The sequence below is a fragment of the Poecilia reticulata genome, chromosome 19 (genome assembly GCF_904066995.2).
Source record: "Poecilia reticulata chromosome 19, P_reticulata-male-v2, whole genome shotgun sequence".
Taxonomy (NCBI): Eukaryota; Metazoa; Chordata; class Actinopteri; order Cyprinodontiformes; family Poeciliidae; genus Poecilia; species Poecilia reticulata.
In genome coordinates this window covers 1858435-1880285 of record NC_088848.1, presented here as the reverse complement: position 1 = coordinate 1880285, position 21851 = coordinate 1858435, and the positions used below count along the sequence as shown (strand labels likewise).

General features: G+C 39.8%; 3 protein-coding genes across 8 annotated transcripts in view; all 3 read right to left on the bottom strand.

The window, feature by feature from the left end:
• The window catches only part of rab11fip3 (RAB11 family interacting protein 3 (class II)), a 28790-nt gene extending 22059 nt beyond the window's left edge, over positions 1 to 6731 (bottom strand). For 2 of the 4 annotated variants that reach the window (XM_008436357.3, XM_008436358.3), the window contains exon 1: positions 4757 to 6731. In XM_008436357.3, coding sequence (XP_008434579.1) covers positions 4757 to 5836 — 1080 coding nt within the window. In that variant the 5' untranslated portion in view covers positions 5837 to 6731. The remainder of the gene's footprint in view (positions 1 to 4756) is intronic. The other 2 variants (XM_008436359.3, XM_008436360.3) reach the window with 2 other exon arrangements.
• Positions 6732 to 7930: 1199 nt separating this feature from the next.
• decr2 (2,4-dienoyl CoA reductase 2, peroxisomal) lies at positions 7931 to 14008 on the bottom strand. Of its 3 annotated transcripts, none has more exons than XM_008436355.2 (10): positions 13787 to 14008; positions 12955 to 13053; positions 12787 to 12855; positions 11934 to 11985; positions 11715 to 11850; positions 10862 to 10986; positions 10190 to 10283; positions 10004 to 10108; positions 9090 to 9278; positions 7931 to 8955 (listed from the first exon to the last, which is right to left on the bottom strand). In XM_008436355.2, the coding sequence occupies exons 2-10, from the start codon at positions 13050 to 13052 to the stop codon at positions 8921 to 8923; spliced, it is 903 nt and encodes a 300-aa protein (XP_008434577.1). In that variant the 5' UTR covers position 13053; positions 13787 to 14008; the 3' UTR covers positions 7931 to 8920. The 3 variants fall into 3 exon arrangements, with proteins under 3 accessions (XP_008434577.1, XP_008434576.1, XP_008434578.1); XM_008436354.2 differs by having other exon boundaries at positions 12955 to 13148; positions 13787 to 14007; XM_008436356.2 differs by having other exon boundaries at positions 9041 to 9278; positions 12955 to 13148; positions 13787 to 14006.
• Positions 14009 to 15824: 1816 nt separating this feature from the next.
• On the bottom strand, positions 15825 to 21341 carry LOC103481086 (retinol dehydrogenase 13). The gene is made up of 7 exons (XM_008436353.3): positions 21150 to 21341; positions 20119 to 20237; positions 19202 to 19357; positions 19024 to 19128; positions 17712 to 17924; positions 17514 to 17615; positions 15825 to 16464 (listed from the first exon to the last, which is right to left on the bottom strand). Exons 1-7 carry the CDS (start codon positions 21212 to 21214, stop codon positions 16205 to 16207), a joined length of 1020 nt encoding a protein of 339 aa, XP_008434575.2. The 5' UTR covers positions 21215 to 21341; the 3' UTR covers positions 15825 to 16204.
• Positions 21342 to 21851: the final 510 nt, after the last annotated feature.

Genomic DNA, 21851 nt, shown 5'->3' with positions numbered 1-21851 from the left:
CAGCGGTTATTTCTGGTTCGTGTTGCACCGTGAGAACCTCATGGCGGCTCGTTCCTGAATTACACGTTCAGTTCTGCTGAACTCGGACGCAGCAGCGGGTTCTGCTGGGGAGAGGAGCGGCACAGCATCGTGGTTTTTCCGTTTCCTCTATTTGTGTGCGATGGGTGGCGGGGCGCGCCCGAGCGCCGCGGCTCAGACCGCCGCTGTGCGTGACCTCACCCAGACCAGCAACCTGAGGCCACGGGCTTCCACCGCGGGGATTTCTGACCCGCTCCGACAAGACGGAGAGAACCACCAGCGGGTCGGAACAAAAGCAGCAGCGATGATCTTAAAACTTTTCCAGGGGAGGAATTTAAAAACAAACGACGACGGCGGTTTGTGACAGCGGGACGTTCCACTGTGGACGAGTCAAAGGGAGACACGGCTGCAGCTTTTGTGAGGAACTGGGGCCAAACCCGGGGGAGGGGGTCAAACCCGGGGGGAGGGGGTCAAACCCGGGGGGAGACCCGAGGATCGGAAGGTTTCTTCAGCAGAAAAACTCACTAATAAGATGTGAGCTGCAGGATTTCCCCCTCCTGGAGGCAAAGCTTTCATCAGCAGGTCATCACGCACAATGATGAGGTCACAAAAAAAAAAAACCTTTTCTCTACAACTGCATTTTACTTCACATTCAGAGCAGAAAATACTGAACATCCTGAGAAATCAGCAAAAAAAAAAAGTTTTACTGCTGGAGGCCTAAGATGGTCAATTTAGCTGGACGGTAAATTGTCCCAGAAATTATTGCAGTAAATTATAAAGTTGTGCTTGAGACCATTTTAAAGTGATACAATGATAATGTCATAATAACATAACATAAAAAAAACTTTAAATTCTAATGAAGAGCCGACACTGGAACTGGAAGACATTTTAAATATTCAAAACAAGCAAAAACAAACAAAATTATAAAGAAAAACTCTTAAAAACACACCAAACTGGAGACTTTCCCAGGTTTTGGTAGAAAGAGCAAAAAGATGAAAATCATGAAATAAAAATTATGCCATAAATTGGTTTATTTCAACAGGCCTAATCATGCGTCTTTGGGAAAAGCCCAACTTGTTGCACCATGAGGATCTAATCCAGACCACATATTAAACAGTAAAGTGTGTGAATATATATTTATATATATATATCTGCCATCTTTGTAACAACCAGAGCCCCATTTGCATGTTTGGCCTAAAAGAACCAACTGGAATTCATGCAAATACCAGATGAATGTTTCCCTGCAGCCTGGCGGCTTCCTGGGAAATTTGCAAAGATAGCCAAACCCAAACCCATTTCATGCTTATAACAGAACAATCCAACTCCTGGGCAGGAAGACGGGAATCACCATCTTTAATTTCAACCTGAACAGGGAAACCTGACGGTCACGTCTCGGTCTGGATGGTTTCTCACTCGTTTCTGGTCCTGTGATTTTCCCGACCGCGTGCTGAAATGGTTCTGTTAGCGCCGCTGTCCAAACCATCACTTTGTGGATTGGACTCGCTCAGGCGTGCATGATATTCAAAACGGTTATCACCAGATTACTGCTGTGCAAGGACAGACGAGGGCAGAGCCCCGTCAGACACGTATCCCGGCTGATAGGAGGGGAGCGGAGCGTTTGCTTCACGCAGCAAAAAGATGCAATCGCTGCGTGTGCAAAGTGCCAGCCTGGTCGGATCAGCGCCGACACGCTGATGTGATCTGCACCAGGGCAAGACTACAGAGTTTCAAGTACGTCTACACTTTAAATGGGAAATAAATTAATTAAATGTGCATCAAAATCCGTCACATGTGGAAATAAGAACCAAGTTAAATTGGTAGAAATGTTCGCAGGGACTTGATTATTGAAGATGGCAGTCATCATGTCTGTCAAAGATTTAATATTTACCACAGATTCATGCTTTTGGTGTCAAATCATATATAACTGGACCTATAGAAATCATATTTACCGATAATGTTTAGATCTTTCAAGATGGCCTCTGTGGTCATCGTGGAAAATTAGTTTCTGAACTAAAATCACAAATTATACGAATCCGAATCGTAGCTACATATTCTGAACCATAGAAATTATTGTCTTGATCCTGCGTTTCCTTTTTCTGGCAGACATTTTTCAAAATGGCCACCACGATTTTAGTGGAGAATACATGTTGTGCTAAAATAGGCAGCAGCTAATGTTAGCTTCATGAACCACCAACTCATAAGGGAAGAATCTTAGTTATGCTAAAGCTAAACCACTGAAAACTAAATTAGCAGAAGGTAACAGCTTCTGCTAACTAAATTAGCAGAAGCTAACTAAATTAGCTTCTGCTAACTAAATTAGCAGAAGCTAAATTTAACAGGCGAGGCCTGTTTGAAACGGACCATAAACAGTTAAAGATAATCTGCTAAATACATAAAATTACAAAAGCTAATGATAAAATCCTAAACATATAATTATCAGAAGCCAACACTAAACATGTAAATATATTTGTGGAAACTAACGCTACACAAAATATTAGAAGTTAACACCAAACCGCTGAGCTTGTTTGATGTACTTCAGTGTTTGATTTCTGTAAAGCACTACAAATAAAATGTATAAATATAAAAAGGCTAAAGCTAATGCTAACCATTAAGACGACTGTACCTCAGTCTGTCACATGATCTCCTCCAGTTGAGGCCTGATGTGGGACGGAAACAGCCGAGTCCTCAGTTTCAGTACATATCACTTTAAATCTTAGATCGTTGACCGATCTAAGATTGTCGCTGGTGATTTCGTAACCGATCATCCTGTAGTGTGATTTAGATCGTCGTGGTCGCTCCGATCTAAATCAGGGGTTTTCCCCGACTGGGAGCTTAACGCTGAATGTGACAGGTAGCCAATCAGAAAGCACGGATTCTCCTCCTGCTTTCTGAGGGGAAATTACGGAGGGGAATCCCAAACAGCTGACACGGCGCAACCCAAAGTCCAGCGGACATCGGAGATGATATGTGGAAACATTAATATTTATTTAACGTTTTGTGAAAGAATATAGAAATGACAAGGGGAGGAGTTGGAGCCAAATTGCTACCGCAGCTGATGAACCCGGTAAGTTTTCAGCTGTTCTTCGTTAACGTGACATAAAAAGGTTATAATGATTTTCATTCAGTCAGGACTTTACGCTGAGCCACATCATCACAGGTAGATTCTAGTAAAGCATCGATTAATGCCTGGTTTTAAAATGAGTTAACTGGACTTGTAGCCATTATTTTGTGCCCATGTGGCTGGAGACCACACGGCACGACGAACCCGATCGAACCGTTATACCTGGGATTTCTGTCGGTTAATGTGTCTCTCAGGTTTAGAAAATGGGCCGACAACTCGTGTCGTGTGATCTGGGCAAGAAAACGAGGAAGGGAGGGTCAGTGGATAGCACCGGAGCTGAACCTTTTTTCGTTCAGTGTCATCAACAGAAAGAAAAAAGGCAGGAAGAGACGATAAAGACGATAATTAAAATGAGGTTGATAAGTTTAATTTATCGTGGATTCATTGATTTATCGTTTATCGCGACAGGCTTAAGTACAGACACAGTTACTGAGCGTTTGATTTTAATCTCTTTCAGCCATGGAAGATGCTGTTAGCAACCGTTAGCTGAGCTCAACACAGACCGTCAATGCCAAACATCATCATAAAGATGCTAAAGGAGGGCTGGGCAATACTCAATAATATATATAGGCATCCAATCAATATCAATAGATAACACATCTGATTGAATATTCAATAACCACACAGCATTCTGGGAGATGTAGGCGGAGGAAAAGCTTTAGCTGCTCAACCTCTCACAGCTAGCTAGCTAGGCTGGTGGAATCAACTAGCTCTCTTGGGTTGCCTAGCAACAACCTGCTGGGTAACTGGAGCCGTTTAAGATTTCACCACTGAGCCTCATAACTGCTTAAAAATAAAAAAAAAAACACGGAGTAAAAACTGGATAAAAACAGGAAATGCCATATATATATATATATATATACACACTAAATAATTGATAGACTTGTATGACAGTCATGTGTTATTCAGCCTTATGCTAATGCTAGTTTCACATGTCAACTACGTAACCGATTTACAATGACTGCTGTCACAGCAGCCCATGCCAATATAAATAACTACTAAAAAAGCTGAAAAAAATATTTTAAATGCTGTCCTAACAGTATATTATAGGACAGCAAAAAACTTTTCCCAAATATTACCGATTTGAAATCACCCAAAAATTCTGATACATTTAAAGTTTAACACTTCCTGTAAATCAAGAAAGCGAGTGAATGTGGGCCTCTTGATGACTGAAAGCCACATAAACCAGCAGATTGGAAAATGCAACTAAAAATCATTTCCTTCAGTTTGGCCGATTCTTACACGTGAAATCGATCTCATCCACAAAAGGTCAGCAAATCAGCCACTGTCCAGGTTTAGACAAATACTCAAATGTTCAAAACAACTTTGTATTGTTTCAGTTACTACTCTGAATGCTGTTTTTCCAGAAAAAGGCCCGAGTCTGTATACACCAGTTAATCGATTAATCATGATGCATCCAATTAATCGTTTCAGGAGTGTGTATTTGATTGAGTAACAGCCTAAAACCCAGACAGGAACTGATGATGTTTTAAAGTTAAACAGGCTTCTTGCAGTCAGACTCTCAGAGAATCAATAATAAATGGATCTGTGGATCACTTTACTCGGCGCTTCGCTCCGATCGGAGGCGGCTCCTGGAAAGAGAAACGGCCATCTCACCTGATCTGCCCCGTACGCCGCCGCAAACTCCAAAAACTCCTCGACGCGGACAAACCCATCTCCGTCTTGGTCCAAGGCGTCGAACACCGCCTTCAGAGAAGACGCGTCGTCTTGTCTGGCGTTTGCCGCCGGAGGAGGAGGAAGGTTTAAATCAAAAGACGCCACCTGATGCTGCCTCCCCTCTGAACCACCATCATCATCGTCATGAACCTCCTCAGCAGTCAAACACAGATCCAGAGCCATTTCCTCCTGGTTTGATCGCGTTTTAGCAGCGAAACTACTTCGGTCTTCCATCAAATCCACAGAGTCTTCATCGTTTTCACTCCTCTCCTCTGAAGGAACATGGCCGATTACAGCAGACTGAGCCTCATTTTTTGGTACAACAGAAGCAGGACTGTCAAAATCCAACAAAAGCGGCGAATGGCAGCTCTCAGCAGGGCTGCTGGTTAAAGGCAGATCAGTCACTTGATCAGGGAATAAACCTTTGTCTCCGGTTTCAGGTGACAAAGTCTGAGAGGGAGGGAGCGCTGCCTGCTCCTCTGCAGCAATCTGAGCGTTTAACTGGGTGGGCGAGTCCTGGGTGACCCCGGAGAGGTCAACCAGCAGAAACGGCTCTCCAGAATTCCTCCTGGAGATGTTAAAAGGAGAGCCGAGGCTTATTAGGTCGCCCTGATCAGCGACGGCGTTGGATTCCTCATGGGAATCTGCTTTTAAAGTCAACTCCTTCCCCATCACATCAGTCAGAGTTGGAGAGAAGAGCCACGACAAAGTGCTGTCTCTGATTTCCTCAAAACTTTCAGTTAAAGTCAATCCTTGCAGATAGGCGCTGGCTTGTTTTCCTTCCAGCTGCAGATCCTCACAGGAAAAAGCCGAGACTGTGATGAGGTCCTCCAGGGCTACCGGCTTTTCCACACTTTTCTGAGGCGTTGCATCGTCATAGTCACCTTTCCTGAAGTCCAAACCAGTCTGAGCAGTACCGCTGGGGCTGTCTGGATCCACTGGTTGAAATCCCAGCGGAAATGGCTGCTCTGGCTCCCACTGAGCATGCCCCAAGGGGCCGGAAACAACTGTAGGCTCCATCTACACAACCTCTATCGTTAGGAAGCAGCTTCTCAAATTCACTGCCATGTTTTTAATGGTTGAAACTTTTAATTTCCAGTGAATAAAAGTCAAAATGTCAGTTCAGTTTAATTAAAATAAAAAATCAAACTCACACTTCTAAACCGTTACCTTAACACATAAGACATGTTTTCACTCACAGCCTGGTTTTCCGTCATGGCTGCTGAGCCAGAAAACATCCAACATCAGCCAAGCGTCCTTCCCTCACGGCCTGCGAGCCGCTAAACCGCCGACATGCCGCCTCCGAGCCGGAACCAGCACCAACGGCTGGACCTCAAACGGTAATTAGCGCTGCTCAAAGCCGAAACCAGCTCCAGCTGTTTGGGGCCGTTAAGCCCCGGAGCCGCCGTGTTTATGCCGGACAACTGGCTCTAACTCCTCCTTCGAGCATCTACCTTCTCCGCGGCCATTGGTCGAGGCGGCTGCTAGCCGACTAGCTACACAAATTAGCCCACTAGCCTGCTAACAGGTTAACATTTTAGCCCTAATTAACGAAAATGGTCAGTATTTCCTTTATGGGGCTTATAATCCAACGCCATGTCTTCGTTTCCTTTCGTTTCCTTCTTTTAAAGCTCCCCTCCCCGCTCTGTCCACCTGTGTCAGCCGCGGCAGGCCAGGAGGAGAGAGGAGTGACGAGTCCAAGCCGTCGTTTCCTCCTCAGATCCGGCGTCGTTCTCCGGATCAGCGCCTCTCCTTCTCCAGAAAAATAAAACTAAAGGTGTTCAAATGAGATCAGGTAGATCCATGATGCGAGGATCTGTCCACCGACGTTGATCACAGAGAAAGCTCTCGCATCAGCATCAGCAGTGTCCCATCCTCCTCCGCCGCCGCCTCCGCCTCCTCCAGCCGCATACACTCAGCGATGACGTCAGACGCACGCGTAGAAAATACCCCGCAGTGTGAGGCTCCATGGCAGCTTTCCACCGGAAGTTCTTTACAAAACACAACACCGATGTACAATGGAAACCGCATATTTACATACCGTGTTTATAAAAAATATACATATAACATTTCCCGCTCACTGGAAGACTTTAAACCGCTTTAAACCGTTTGTTCTGTTTTAGGTTGGCTAGGGCAGGGGTGATACCAAGTGGGGGACCCGAGGGGGCCATGACACCCTCTCCAAATATGGGCACCTCCTAGGAATCATGTTTAGCTCACAGAAAGGCAAACAGACGCATCTTCTTCCAAAAATAAAGTAAAATAAATCTTTAAAAATTAAACCAATTATGTTCACTGTAATACAAGAGATCTTTCATGCGTTCATGCATCTTTCATCATTCAAATTTCTGAGTTTGAGAAGTTGAAAATTTCACAGAAATTTCAACTTCTGTGAAATTGAAATTTCACAGAAGTGAAATTTCCAAAATTCAACCCTTTGAATGTTGGAAATTTTGACTTTTGAAACTCAAGAATTTACCTTTTTTCTAGAAAATGTCTGAAATTTGTCACAAAATTTTTTTCTAGCAAATTTTTTACTTTTGTGGCTCAGAAACTAGAAATGTTTTTATTATTATTTTTTTTTAGCAGGGAAAGTAGATAAATAAAAAATTTACTTTAAGGTGATTCTTTAATACATCTTCAATGTCCCTAATACACACACACACACACACACACACACACACACACACACACACACACACACACATTCATAGGCTTTTGCTTTCTATCCATGCTGCCCTAAACTTAAGGCCAGACCTTTGAAATTGTTCTGGGCCACCACTGAGTCACTATAATCACATCCAGATCATTGTTCATGACTTTCTTCAAATCCAATAGCTTATTTACAATAAGATTAAATAAATAAACAACAAAAAAACTGAATTTTCATCGTTTTATAATGAGCCACTGAGCTGCTTGTAGATGTATTTACAGCATTCTGGCGCCCCCTTCTGACTGTTAGCAGAACTGCATCACATTAAAACTGAGTCACATTTTAATTAAATTCCAGCTTTAAACTGTTTCGTAGATACCGGTGTTTTTTGTTATTTACCAGTTTTTAAAAAATGATTCAATTTCTACCCAACAATCTGAAGAGACTGGAGACAAGACAAGTTGTCATAGCAACAACTGAAAAGAAAGTTTTTTATTACTGAATGAATCAAAGGAAATGTTTTACAGTGCTGACAACTGGGTTGTTACTTTACATACAGCAACAGAAAAAAGAGGAGTACATTTCTGCCAAAACACTGAAAAATTTCAAGACCTCTAAGATTTTTTTTGAAAAGATTTTTTTGAAAAGTAGAAAAAAAACTTTTGCAATTTTAGATCGATCCCAGGATGTGTTTTTTTTTTTCAGGTTTCTACGTCTTTTTCCAGCAAATCTTTGACTTTCAAAACTCCGAAATTTTTAGAGTAATCTCAGAAATGTTCTTAAAAAAAGGGGGGAAAAAAAGAACTATGAAATTTCTGAGTTTAAAAACCAGCAAATATTCAACTTTTGAAACTCAAAAATTTTCCAGGACTCACAATTTTCGACGTTTAAATTTCCAACATCTTTTTAGAACATTTCTGAAATTAATCTCAGAATTTCCTTTTTTTTTTCCGATAAAATTTTTTCAAACTCTGGTAATTCAGAATATTTTCTAGAAAATATCTGAGATTAATCTAAAAATTTCTAATTTTCTTTGCACATTTTTGACATTTCAAAATTGAAAATTAAAAAAAATTGAAAACATTAGACTATAGAAGTTCTGTGTTTTTTCTATAAAATCTAAGATTTTTTTCTAGCAATTCTTTTCACTTGTTGAAGTCAGAAATATCAGAGGTTTTTCAAGAAAATTTCAGAAATTAATATCAAAATGTTTTAGATTTTTAAAAGCAAATTTTAAAATCTGAAACTCAGAATATTTTTATTTTTTTTCTAAGAATCATCCCATTTTTTCCTGAAATGTGCTCCGTTTTTAATCCAAACGCACAGTCATAATTCCTCATAAACGATACGAACATAATTTATTTGTGTTCTTCTCTACTAGAAACCTAAAGCAGCAGAAAAATGCATCATAAACATCAAACGTTGTCTAGAAATGTCCTGATTTCTCCTCATCACTTGTCCTTCCTCTTTTCTGGCGACCAGTAACCTGAAGGAACAAAAAGAATATAATTATCAGATGTTGGGACAGAATCAGAGCCGTTTCTCCACAAGCTGCACCTCCTCCTACACACCTGGTCAGGAGGAGGATTCACAGCTTAGCGCGTTTAGAGGCGGCTATACCCAGCAGCGCCGAGACGTCGTTGGGCGAGGTCAGCCACGCCCCGCCGTCCGCCACCAAGATGGCGCCCGTCACGTAGGAAGACGCTCGGCTGGCCAGGAAGAGAGCGCAGTGGGCCATCTCCGTCTTGTTGCCGGCTCGCTGCACAGGAACGCCCCGGAACGAACCTGCGGCCTCGGCAGCAGAACCGCCTGGGAAACAACGGAAAGCAAGTCAGGCCTGTTTTCTACGACGGCGTCTCCGATGGGAAATAAGGGAGGAAAAAAAAAACCTTTTACATAAAACAAGGGAATTTCTGATGTCCAAAAGTAAAATATTTGCAAGAAAGAACTCAGAAATGTTGAGATTTTATAACATTTTCCAGAAAAAAACGTGAAAATTTCAAAGTTTTAAAAGTTGGAAAATTTTTAAGAAAAAAAAATCTGAAATTTTTAGATTAATTTTAAATTTTTATTTTAGGAAAAACTACGACAAACATTTGCTTGACAATACGTTTAAATTTTTAGATTAATCTCAGAACAACAAGAAGATTTCTGAGCTCCAAAAGTCAAAGATTTCCACAAAAAGACTCAAAACGTTTCTGTGCTACAAAATTAGACATTTTATATGAAAAAACATCTGAAATATTGACAGTAATTACAGAAACTTTCTAAAAAAAAATTTTCTAAAAGTCGCAAATTTTTGACTTTTGAAATTCTGAGTTTCACAGGTTGGAAATTTCAGCTGAATAGATTAAAAACAATAAATATCTGTTGCTGACCTCATATGTCTAATTACTTAATAATTAAGCAGCAAAAATGGGTTTTAAATTGAAAATGTTGCTCATTTGTCCAAAAATTGGTTTATGAGTAAAATTGCCATTAATTAAAAAACTTTAATTGAGTCCCACCACTAATCTAATGGGTTAAATGTTTACCGAGTTTGCGGTAACCCTCGGTACCAGCGATGGGCCCGGGGGCCACGGCATTGACCCGCACTCCGCTGGGCCCCCACTCCACCGCCAGGTGCTTCGTCATAGCATCTAAAACGCAGCAGCAGCAGCTTCCTGTCATTTATTTATTCATCACATTCAAACAGGAAGTAAAAGCAGGAATGCTCCCACCGTTTGCTGCCTTGGCAGAGCCGGCGTGGACCTGCAGGGCCTGCCCTCGGTACGCCAGCGTGGCCGACACGTTCACCACGTTGCCGCCATGATCCTGGGAAAAAAGATGCAAGTTACAACACTTCCTGTTGTCATCTTTGTCGTTTCTGCCAGTGGTAACATCCGGTTGTTGATCATGTGACTCGTATGATGCAGGAAAAAAGTATTTCCATTGCAGTTTTGTGAAATAAACCAATTGCAATACATAATACGTCAAAACTTTCTATAGAAAAACAAGTTTGGGTTTTTTTAGCGTGTTTTTATTAAACAAATTTGTTTCAAAATTTCAAATTGTGCAGTTATATGATCAATGGAAACGCAGCTGCTGTCTGAAATAAAATCAGACCGAGCTTTTCCTGTTTCAGCTTCGTTAGAATTAACAAAATTATTTATATTTGGCAAAAACATTGTTTCCAGAAATGTTTTGCAACTCTTTGAATTCAGAAGTTTCCATGCGTTTGGTCAGCATCAGAGTCTTTAAAACTGGGTCCCAGTCAAAATGTCAAAATCTTCACTTCCTTTCTAATAATGGCAGATGTTTTTTCGTTGATTTAAAGTGAAATATTGCAGATTAAAGCACATTTTGAAGCATAAAAATGTTTTTGTGAAAACAACACAGATGGAGCCCCGTACCTTGAACCATTTCTCGTAAACCACCTTGCTGGTGTTGAACGTTCCCAGGGTGTCGATCTCCAGGACGGTTCTGAAAGCGTTGAAGGACAGAGCAGAGGCAGGACACAGGAAGTTTCCAGCAGCATCTGTGTTAAGATTTTAAGATTGATGTATGGAGGACCACAAGTGACATAATGAAAAATGAAAGCAGACATAAATATATATTTTGTTTTTCCTTGGTGAAAAGGAATGTGTGTGGAGAAGAAAAAATAAAATATATACTGCTCAAAAAAATAAAGGGAACACTTAAACAACACATTATAACTCCAAGTAAATCAAACTTCTGTGAAATCAAACTGTCCACTTAGGAAGCAACACTGATTGACCCGACGAGGGTCCCTGTTGTCAATCAGTGTTGCTTCCTAAGTGGACAGTTTGATTTCACAGAAGTTTGATTTACTTGGAGTTATATTGTGTTGTTTAAGTGTTCCCTTTATTTTTTTGAGCAGTGTATATACTTTTACTTTTAATTGTAATTATGTCAGTTTCAGTCCTCTATATTAACTCAAATATTCTCCATGGATGATCAGAAGCTCCTGAAATATTGGAAAACTGAACTTTGCAGCAATCTGATGGCTGCATAACAGATTAAAAACAAACATTTTTTTGTTGAGTTCATGTGTATTTATTTAATAATTTAGCAAAAAGGGCGTTTTGAAATGAGAGTGTTGCTTATTTTATTGATATAATTTAAAGGAGAACTGAGAGAAAATGAACATTCAGTTGAATAAAGTAGCTATCTGTGACCTTTGCTCCATTTTCCCGGTGAACTCTGATGCAATTATTTTCAGGTGAACATAAACAAATCACATACTGTTGATCAGGATGTCTAAACGGCCAAACTCCTTCAGCGTCTCGTCCACGGCGGCGGCGATGCCATCAGGCTGCCTCACGTCGATCCGCAGAGGGAGGCAGCGTCGCCCTGAAGCAGCCGACAGCTTCACCGCCGCCTAGAAAACATCTTCATGAAGTCGACACAGAGCTATGGCACATAGATAACACTCAACCAGAACTGGGCAAATGAGTAGAAAACCTCTTTCAGCTTGTCCAGGTTCCTGCTAGCGATCACCGTGTCACAACCATGTCTGGAAAAGAAAGACGATAAATAATTATTCAACTGAGAACATGATGTAATGTAAGGGGGAGGTGGGGGGGACTCCTCCCACAATCCAAAAACTGTTAATCAGTGGTGAGAACTGCTAGCTAAAAAGCTGATTGGTTCTTTAGCTGCAGCTACGCCTAAAGAACCAATAACAGTTTCACTAACCCCAACATGATATTTAGCATAAACTAATGCTAAAGCACTACAATACCATGGTATTTAGCAGAAGCTAAGCTAAATTGCTACATCAACAAAATATTTAACAAAAACTACCAACCCACCATCGCTAGCAGCACCATTGCTAGCTAAAATGCTAGCTGCACTAACTCTAAATTATTAACAATAGTTACGCTAATGTGAAAGTCTATAACAGCATGATATGTATTTGAAGGCAGTGCTAAAGTGCTACACCACCATTGTATTTAGGAGAATCTAATGCTAAATCACTAAATTCAACAATGGTGTTTACACCCAACATCAGTAGGGGGCAACGCTAATTGTTAGCAGTGCTAACCCTAAAGCACCAATCATTAGCTCCACTAAAGCTAAAGCGCTATGCCATTTTATTCAGTGGATGCTAATGCTGAAGTGCTAATTTCAACAATGTTGATTCCCATCATCACCACTAGTGGGCAGCGTTAACTAACGCACCAATCACAAACATCACTGGTGCCAATGTGCTAAAATAATAACAATATATCTAGCATTTTTATTTTTTTTGTTCCCGGCCTTTATTAACATCAGATTAAAACAAAAATCAGTAAACAGATGGGAAATCCTTCACCTCATGAAGATCTCAGCGATACGAAGTCCTATTCCAGATCCGCCTCCAGTGATGAAAGCAACTTGATCTCTAAAACAAAACATCTCTTTTCAGCAGTGAAACGAAAATACAGCATTTATCCAAGAAATCACAAGTATAGATGTAAACAAATAAATATTTGATGCTTGCTTTAGTAAATCTGGGCTGTAGATGTGTGTGTATGAAGCCAAGCAGTCGTCTGAATCAACATCTTCAGGAAGCTCTTCTCTTCTTCTGTGTTCTGCCATACTGGTGAAAAACCCCAGGAGGAATCAGGTCACCGTATTAGAGGCTAAATCCAGTTTATAATGTACGGAGGCCGGCAGATGGAAACACACAGCAAACTGTGAAAGGCCAGGAAAACATGCATGATTCAAACTCCAAAAAATAAGTTTAAAACAGCATTTATGAAGCTCTGCTAAGTCCTCCAGACCACCAGGGGGAGTCCATCACCAAATCCTACCATACCAGAAACGGGAAAAATGGGATGAGAAGAAAGACGGAAGAAAGAAAAAGTGTGTTATACTTCAAGTTTTTACAAAATTATAGAACTCTAGCATATTTGAGCATTTTCTGACTTCAGACTCCCCCTAGTGGTCTGGAGGACTTCCGCTTTGTGGAGCAAGAGATTCCAGTATTTCATACTTGCTGTTGTTTTCTTTATTAAAATCTAAAGATAGAGAAAAAAAAATGAATCCATTTTCTTCCTATTCACAGTTACGCACAAACTTTCCGTAAATCCAGAGAATTTTCTGCAGTAAAATGTAAAAAAGAGGAGTGAATACTTTTCCAAAGCGTTGCATGTCCCTGCTGCTGCGTTCGGGTTTCCAGTACATCCCAGTTTGAGTTTAAAAGAATCACTTAATGCTGTTTATTTTGACTAAATTCTGGCCTCAAAGTCAAACATTTCTCTAGTTTTGTTTCGGATATCTCTATAAAATGTAAATTTAAACTTAAGTGAGTTTAACAGCTTTTAACTCACTCTGTTCACTTCGGTCCAGTTAAAGTCGTTTCTGTCGGTTCGGTTGCTGAGAGAAATGAGTTGGTTCCGGTTCTGATTCTGGTTCTGTTCAGCGTGACTGAAGAAAAACAAACTAGAACCCAGATTTGTCACAGAGAACTTCTTCAGATCGGTTCCTCAGGCTCTGCAGCAGCACAACATGGACCTTGGACCTTTAACACTGTCGCCGTAATTCCACTGATGCATTCTGGGTAGTGAAGTCTTTTCCTGTAATTGGTTATTTCTGTTAATAAAAGTCTCATTACTACGACGGAGTATTAAATCTACCCTAAAACACACACACACACACACACACACACACACACACACACACACACACATATATATATATATATATATATATATATATATATATTTGTAATATTATTAATATTGCATATAGGAAAAAAAGTAATACATTTCTGCTAAAAAAATCTAGATTAATCAGAATTTTGCTAGATAAAACTTGAAAATTTATGAGTTTGAAGAATTCATAAATTTTCTAACAAAAACTCAGAAATGTTCTAGAAAAAAAAGTGAATTTCTGACCTCAGATCGTCAAAAATAAATTAGAAAAAAAAAAATTCGAGATTAATCTCAGAAATTTTCTAGAAAATATTTTATTTTCTGAGCTGTAAAAGTAAAAAAAATAAAAATAAAAAAGTAGATTTTTGAGACTCAGAAATGGCTGTTTCTTCTGGCAAAATTTCGACTTTTCCATCTCAGAAATATCTAAGATTCTTCTTCATAAAACTCTGAGATTAATCTAAAAAAATGTGTTTTTGGCGGACATCTTTTTCCATATCAATCCCTGACACTGCGTCGTTTATTGATTTTTTTTAAAAGTCGGAATTAAAGTATATTTTACTGAAGCTTTGAGACGATTTGACTCTGAAACCCAGTGACTGTTTCTTTCATTTCCAGTAACCATCAGCTTCTCTCTGTCGGCACCGGAGAGTTTCTCCTGTAAACCGACACCGAACCAACCGATTCGGGTTTCCGGTTTCCGGTCGATGCTCACCGAACGACCCGTCGGGAGTTTCCGCAACAATAAAAAGCTCCGTGAAACGGAAACCGAGGATAATTTGCTCTCTGATGCGTCTGAGAGCATCAGGAAGATGAGGAGTTCCCTAACTGGATTTGCTGCTTTTAAACGCGTCCATATGGAGCTAAAATGGTGCTATAAAGTTTGTTTAAAAAATATATATCTTAAAAATAGAACAAAAAATATTTGAAACTGAAAGATTTTGAAACTGAAAACAATGTTTAAAAGACAATTTAAAAAAGATTTTAAACTGAAAAAGAAAATTAAACTGGAAAATTATTTGAAACTGAAAAAAAGGTTTAGATTTAAAGAAAACATTTGAAACTGAATAAAGTTTTAAACTGAAAGAAAACTATTACGGATGCATGGAACTAAATTGGGGCCATAAAGTTTCTTAAAAAGAATTAAACTAAAAAATACCTGAAACAGAAACTGAAAAAAACAAGTTAAAAAAGTACAAACTACTTCTCAGATTCAAGTTTTTTTCCACAAGTTGCATAAGCATGTTTTAGATTCAGAACATTCTTTTGAACCAACTTTATGGCCCCAATGTAACTCCATACAACCAGAGCAGAACTTGTTTTCTCTCAACATTTTAATTCTTTTTTCCCTCCATGATGAACAACCAGGATCCAAACATCATGAGGTGACGAACCCAAATAAAAATATACTAAAATATATTTCACTCGTTTTAGTTTTTTATTGAAAAAACAGAATAAAAAATAAAATGTGCCAGGAGTATAAATTTCTACAATAATGGTACAAATCCCCAAAAAATCAAACATTATAAACATTAGAATAAATTAAAAATATTAAGTGACCTACAACATTCAGGGTTTTTTTTATTGTTGCAAATAAACATGGCTCATTTTACTAAATAAAAACTGTAAAAAAAGGTGAAGATGATAAAAAAATTATAGTTGTGAATATAAAATTTGCCAAACATGATGAAATTAATTGCCAGTTTTGAACAGCTGAGGCTTCATGTCATTTATTTTCAAGCAGCAGCATGTAAATGTTTGGCAGACAGGTGGCGCCGTAGGCCAACTTTATTTAACAGAAACTCCAACACAGTAGAACAGAGTCTCTGAACAAAGTGATTATTTTAAACATTCACCATCTTTAATTAAACTTTCTGCCTTTTTATTTAAAGGGGTAACTTTAAATACCACTTTACCCCTAAAGTCTGAAGTAGTTTTATTCTTACTTGAGTAAAATGTTTGGTTCATTTTGGTCGTACTTAATATTTTAAAAGAAAGTTTAGTTCTTGAACTACAGTTGGGGCTACAAAATAAATCCAATGGCCACAAAATGGCCCCTGGGCCACAGCTTGTACCCCCTTGTTCTAAGCGAAGCTAATTTCCAGCTGGTTCTGGTTCTGTGGGTCCGGTTGTGGCTTGAGGCGGCGTGTCGGCCTGCAGGCCCACCAGCCGGCTGCTGACCTCCCACAGCCGCCGCGCCGCCGTGTCGTCCAGCGCCTGCGGCGCCGGCTCCTTCTCCGTCATCACGTCGTAGTAGCGACCCGTCACGCCCGCCATTTCCTCCGCCACGGCCAGAAACACGCTGGGCTGGGCGCCGAGCTCCGGACTCTTCACCAGCATGGAGAAGAACGGGCCTGAGGAAGAGGACGAGGAAGAGGAGGCTAACAGCAAATAGTCTGATTATTTTCACCTATAATCAGAAATATCATCACATTTTGTTAGGATTTCTGACAACAACTAAACTTAAAGTAGTAAAGTAGTGGAAACTAAAATGTTTTCAGTTTAAAGTGAAACTAAACCCAATATAAAAGTTAAGCCCCGCCCACAGAGTTTCCGAAACATTCCACCAATGTGGGCTAAGATATGGCGTGGGTGTGGCTAAGGGATTATATGGGCGTGGCAAAGAGACGATGTGGGCGTGGCTAAGAGATTATATGAGTGTGGCTTAAGATATGATGTGGGTGTAGCTAAGATATTATAAGGGCGTGGCTAAGAGATTATGTGGGCGTGGCCAATATACGGTGCGGGCGTGGTTAAGATATTATAAGGGCGTGGCTAATAGACTATATGGGCGTGGCTAATATATTATACGGGCGTGGCTAAGAGACGATGTGGGCGTGGCTAAGAGTAGGAAGGAGCTGAGGGGGTTACCAAGGTTCACTGCTGCCAGTTTATCGTCTTTGCGGCTATATTTAGCAACTTCTCAGATCCACCAGAGACGAGCAACAAATTCAGGAACAGTTTTAAAACTTCGACAAACGACAACTACAGTGACTTTTTTTTTTTAAAGTGACCAGTGACAAATCTTGTTGCTTTTTTCAAAGAGCATCAAGTGTCAAATGTGGTCACGTTTTCAAAAAAGCGATTAGCAACAAATCTAGCAACTTTTTTAAAATAAGCAACTAGTGACAAATTTAGTTCAGACCTAAATTCAATTGAGAACTTGCATAAAGACGTTAAATTTTCTGTTTAGATTTTCAGTTGTAACTGCACTGAAAAGTTCCTCACAGGATCCACTCCAAAAGTGTACTCCACACTTTTCAGATCTTCTAGCGATTTTTAAATACTTTTGGTTACAGTGATCTTTACTCATGGCTGTCAGATTGTCTGAAAACAGATGCATGCCACACTTTTCAGATGTTTCTCTATTAAAAACCTAATGAACAGTTCAGCAGAGACTCACTGAGGACGGTGGTGGAGAACTGCGACTGGTGCAGGCCGGTGTGTCTGCCGAGGTCCGTGGCTACGACCCCAGGGTGCACGGCGTTCACCGTCACTCCGGTGCCTTTCACACACACGCACACACACCTCAGGTTAGAACACCGCGCTCATCGCAGGCCGGACCGCCTCCCACACCGAACGCAGCGGCCGGCGGACTCGCCTTCTAGCCGCTTGGCGAGCTCCCTGCTGAACAGAACATTGGCGAGTTTGCTCTGGCAGTACGCCTGCTTCGTGTCGAACTTCTTCCTCTCCCAGTTCAGGTCGTCGAAGTCGATCTTTCCAACGATGTGGGCGAGCGAGGACAGGTTGATCACACGACTGGGGGCGGAGTCTTTCAGCTTCTCCAGCAGGAGGTTCGTCAACAAGAAGTGGCCTGGAGGAAGTGAGAGGCTTGGAATAGGTTTACAGTTTAAGAGAGAGATTTTTTACTGCTAGCAAAAAGGCAATAAATCAATAAAATGCATAATAAATTAAAACTCAATCATTTCCACTTGTATGTTTTATTGTTTGTCTCTTTTTACCAGAAGCTGTTGGATAAAAGTCTTCAGTTTGGTGCTTTGGTCTCAACTAGCCCTTTTCTGGAGGACATTTTTGTTTATAATTAATTTTATTTAATATTCTGTTGATTTATTTCAGATATTTTGAAAGCGTTTCAATTAATCAGGTTCAATCACGTTTACTTGTACAGCGCATTAAATAAAAAAACAAGATGCATTCACAGATTAGAGAAACAAATAAACATTACATTTTGTTGTGTGCTGTAATCAATAATCAGCAATACACATCAGATATTCAGTCAATGTTCCAGTGGTTTAATTTAGGGGACTAAATGTTTTCAGAGTTAGCAAAAATGCTAACTGATTCTGTTATTAGCACATTAGCAGAAGTCTGCCGTCCAGTTCCAGAATGTTTGTTGGAATGTAAAGTTCATTGATCTTTGAGAAAATGTTCATTGTTGATGCATTTTTAGCCGTTATATTACTGTAAAATGGTCTCAAAACAACAATATTATCATTTACTGCAGTAACTTCTGGGACAATTTATCACCCAGCAAAAACTTGTAGTAAAATCACTCGAGTAACGTTTTTTGAAAGAATGTACTTTTTAGTACACTGAACTTTTTTACTTTTACTTAAGTAAATGTAATTGAGTAAAAGTTACTACCCAACTGGGCTTTTTGGCTAGTGGAGTTAGCAAACACCATATTTAAAAAGAGTTGCACTGTTCTATTTTGTTTGATAAAATGAAATATTTGGAAAATAAAATGCTGGAAAATATGAGAAAATTCCCCTGAGAAAAAAAAAAATCTCCCCTGGTTTTTCTCAGTAAGTGGCTGAGAAACACAAATACACGCCACACTTTTCAGATTTGTAACAGTGAAAATGTCTAGAAAACTCTTTTATAATGCTTTCTCTGCGTTTGTTTTGCGCTTTTAACGGTGCAGCTGGATGAAAACATTTATCGGTCTCTACCTAAATGGTTCACTCCCAGCTGCATGTCGAAGCCGTCCTCCGTCTTCCCCGCCGGACACCGCATGACTCCGGCGTTGTTTATCAAAATGTCCACGCTCTTCTCCTCTGCAATAAAAACAGCAGGTTCGTTAGAAACTCCGTCTCGTGTTTCCAGCTCTGACCTCGGTTTGGTTTGCACCTTGATTGATTCTCTCTGCGAACTCTCGGATGGACTTCATGGAGGCCAGGTCCAGCTGGCACGCATAAACATGCGGGTTCAGCGTCTTCCCTCGGATCTCCCTCGCTGCCGCTTCACATTTCTCCATGTCGCGGCATCCCATAATGATCCGGCCCCCTGAAGAGGCCAGAAACTGCGTCAGAGGCCGCGTTTCCATTGCAAATGTCAATAATATTCCACTAATGTTGGGGACTTCCGGTTTGACCGCAAGGTGAAGTAGTCGCAGTTTCTTCTTCTTTCCCATTATTGTGGATCGCGCTTTCTGATGCTCCCCTTTAAACTATTATTATTATAAATAAATTCGCTACGTGCTTGTGAATGAAACAATATTCATCGTGTTTTAGTAGAATCGCGACCAGTTAATGAGACAATGACCAACACATCGAAAAAAAGACGAAGTAATGGCTATGCTAGCGGCTATGCTAGCAGGCCACAAAAAATCCAATGCGGTGTCGTAAAGCTCGAAACAAATATTCCGCTAATTAAAAAGAAATTGCAATTTCGGTATTTCTGGTAAATAAGAAACGTAATTAAGATCACATGTGAATAAGTTTGATCACATGATAAATCATTAAACATAAATAAACATCGTCCTTCAACTACTTCCTGTTACAGACTTCTTCATGGTTTGCGACAGTGGCAGAATCCACTGTCGCAAATCTGTCGCAAACCTCTGGTGACTAGAGTGATGGTGAAAAAGTGTCTCCATTGCGGTTTTCAGAAATACACCAATTTTGATACGGCCAAATAATTAAGAAAAAAAAAAAAACACCTGATCAAATGTCAAAACTTTTTAACCAAAAAACAAGTTGTTTTTTTAAGCACAGCTACTAGCAAGAAACACCCAGAATAAGTAAAAAAGTGTTGTGTCTCCAGACCTCTGCTGGCCAGCTCCCTCGCCGTCTCCTTCCCGATGCCCGTGTTTGCGCCGGTTATCACGACGGTCTTCCCTTTAATCCCTGCCTTGCTGGGACAGCGGCCCCCAGTCACACGGTTCCTGGAAAACCAATTAAAATTCACCTTTTACACTCAAAAACACATTTTCTCAATCTTTCGTGGTGTACCTCTCTATTATATAAAAATATATAGTAATAAGATAATAGTAATGACAGTAATAAATTATGTCATAGTGAATTGTACAACAGCATATTGAGGCCATTGTAGTCAGAAAAAAAGGAAGAGTAGATTTCTGCCAAAGAACTGAGAAATTTTTAGATTCATCAGAAATTTTCTGGAGAATATAGGGAAATTTCTGAGTGTGAAAAGTAAAAAATGTTATGAAATTTCCATTAGCATCTCAAAAGCTCAAATTATACCTGAAATCCAAAAAGGAGGAAGTTCAAATTATCCATGTCCTTTGCTTTTGCTGCATCCAAATGGAGCAGCAAAAGCAAAGGACATGGATTAGCAGCACTAGCTAATCAGCAATGTTTTATTTGTATAGCACAAGGCAGCTAACACCTTATGGTTTAATCCAGGACTTCATGTTGTGGAATTGTGAGCTGCTAGCGTTAGCCTTCAGTCAGAAGCCTCCTGAGATTCACTGCAAGACTGACTGCTACTGGAGATTCTGTCTGCCCACAACGTCAACATCCACAGCAACTTTTAAAAGGTACTTAGATGATATTAGTTACAATATCTAATATTCATTTGGGATAAGTAAAGTTTGGGATACATGTAAGTTTGTGTCTGGACAAAACAAAATGTTACTGATCCTAAAAGTCTGGCTATAATCACACAATGCATTAATTTACTCTAATATTCGGGATTATAATGCTTTCTGTGGCTACAGAACCTCTAATTCTGCTACAACACAGAGAAAAGGGCAACTATAGGAGCTAAAATAATAAAATGTGACAGCAGGTTGTGTGTAAAATCAGTTCCAGTCGCTTTATTCTCAGTTACTCACTTGATTAAAACGGCACTTCCGGCCACCGTACCGAACACGGAAATCGGTATAACATATTTGCTCATGGCTGCCGAGAAACGCCGAAAACCCGAACAGTTAAAGAAAGTTTTAACGTCAAACTCACATCTGAAAACAACACAACAGAGCAAGGTTACGACAGCAGCCTTTCTACGTCATCAGCCAGCGCCGCAAAGTGGAACTATGGGAAACGCAGTCCTGAAGAAGCTGAAAACTTATGCTAGTTCTCTGTTGTTTAGAACGTCATAAAATAGAAGTTTATGGGATGCCATCACAGTCAAAAATCAACAGCAATAATTTTCATTACTTAGCCAGTTGCTATGTCATTCAAAGTTGCAATTTAAATAAGCTAGCAAGCTGAATATTTAGTTTACAAATTAAACATTTAGATTGCTAACTAAATATTTAGTTTCTAAACTAAATATTGTATTTAGTTTGCTAAATTATTCGCTAATTAAAGTTTGAAACTGTGACACTTATAAACAAATGAACAACATGGTGAAAGTATGACTGAAAACTTTACCTCCAATTTTATCTATTATTGTTGTTAGTTTTCAAATGTGTGACTTTATGAGTAAAAGGGGTATGAAAGGTAGAAACAAATTTAAACATTTCCTAGAAAAAAATTTGAAATGTCTGATTTTCAAAAGTCAAAGATTTTGCAAAAAATAACTCAAAAAATTT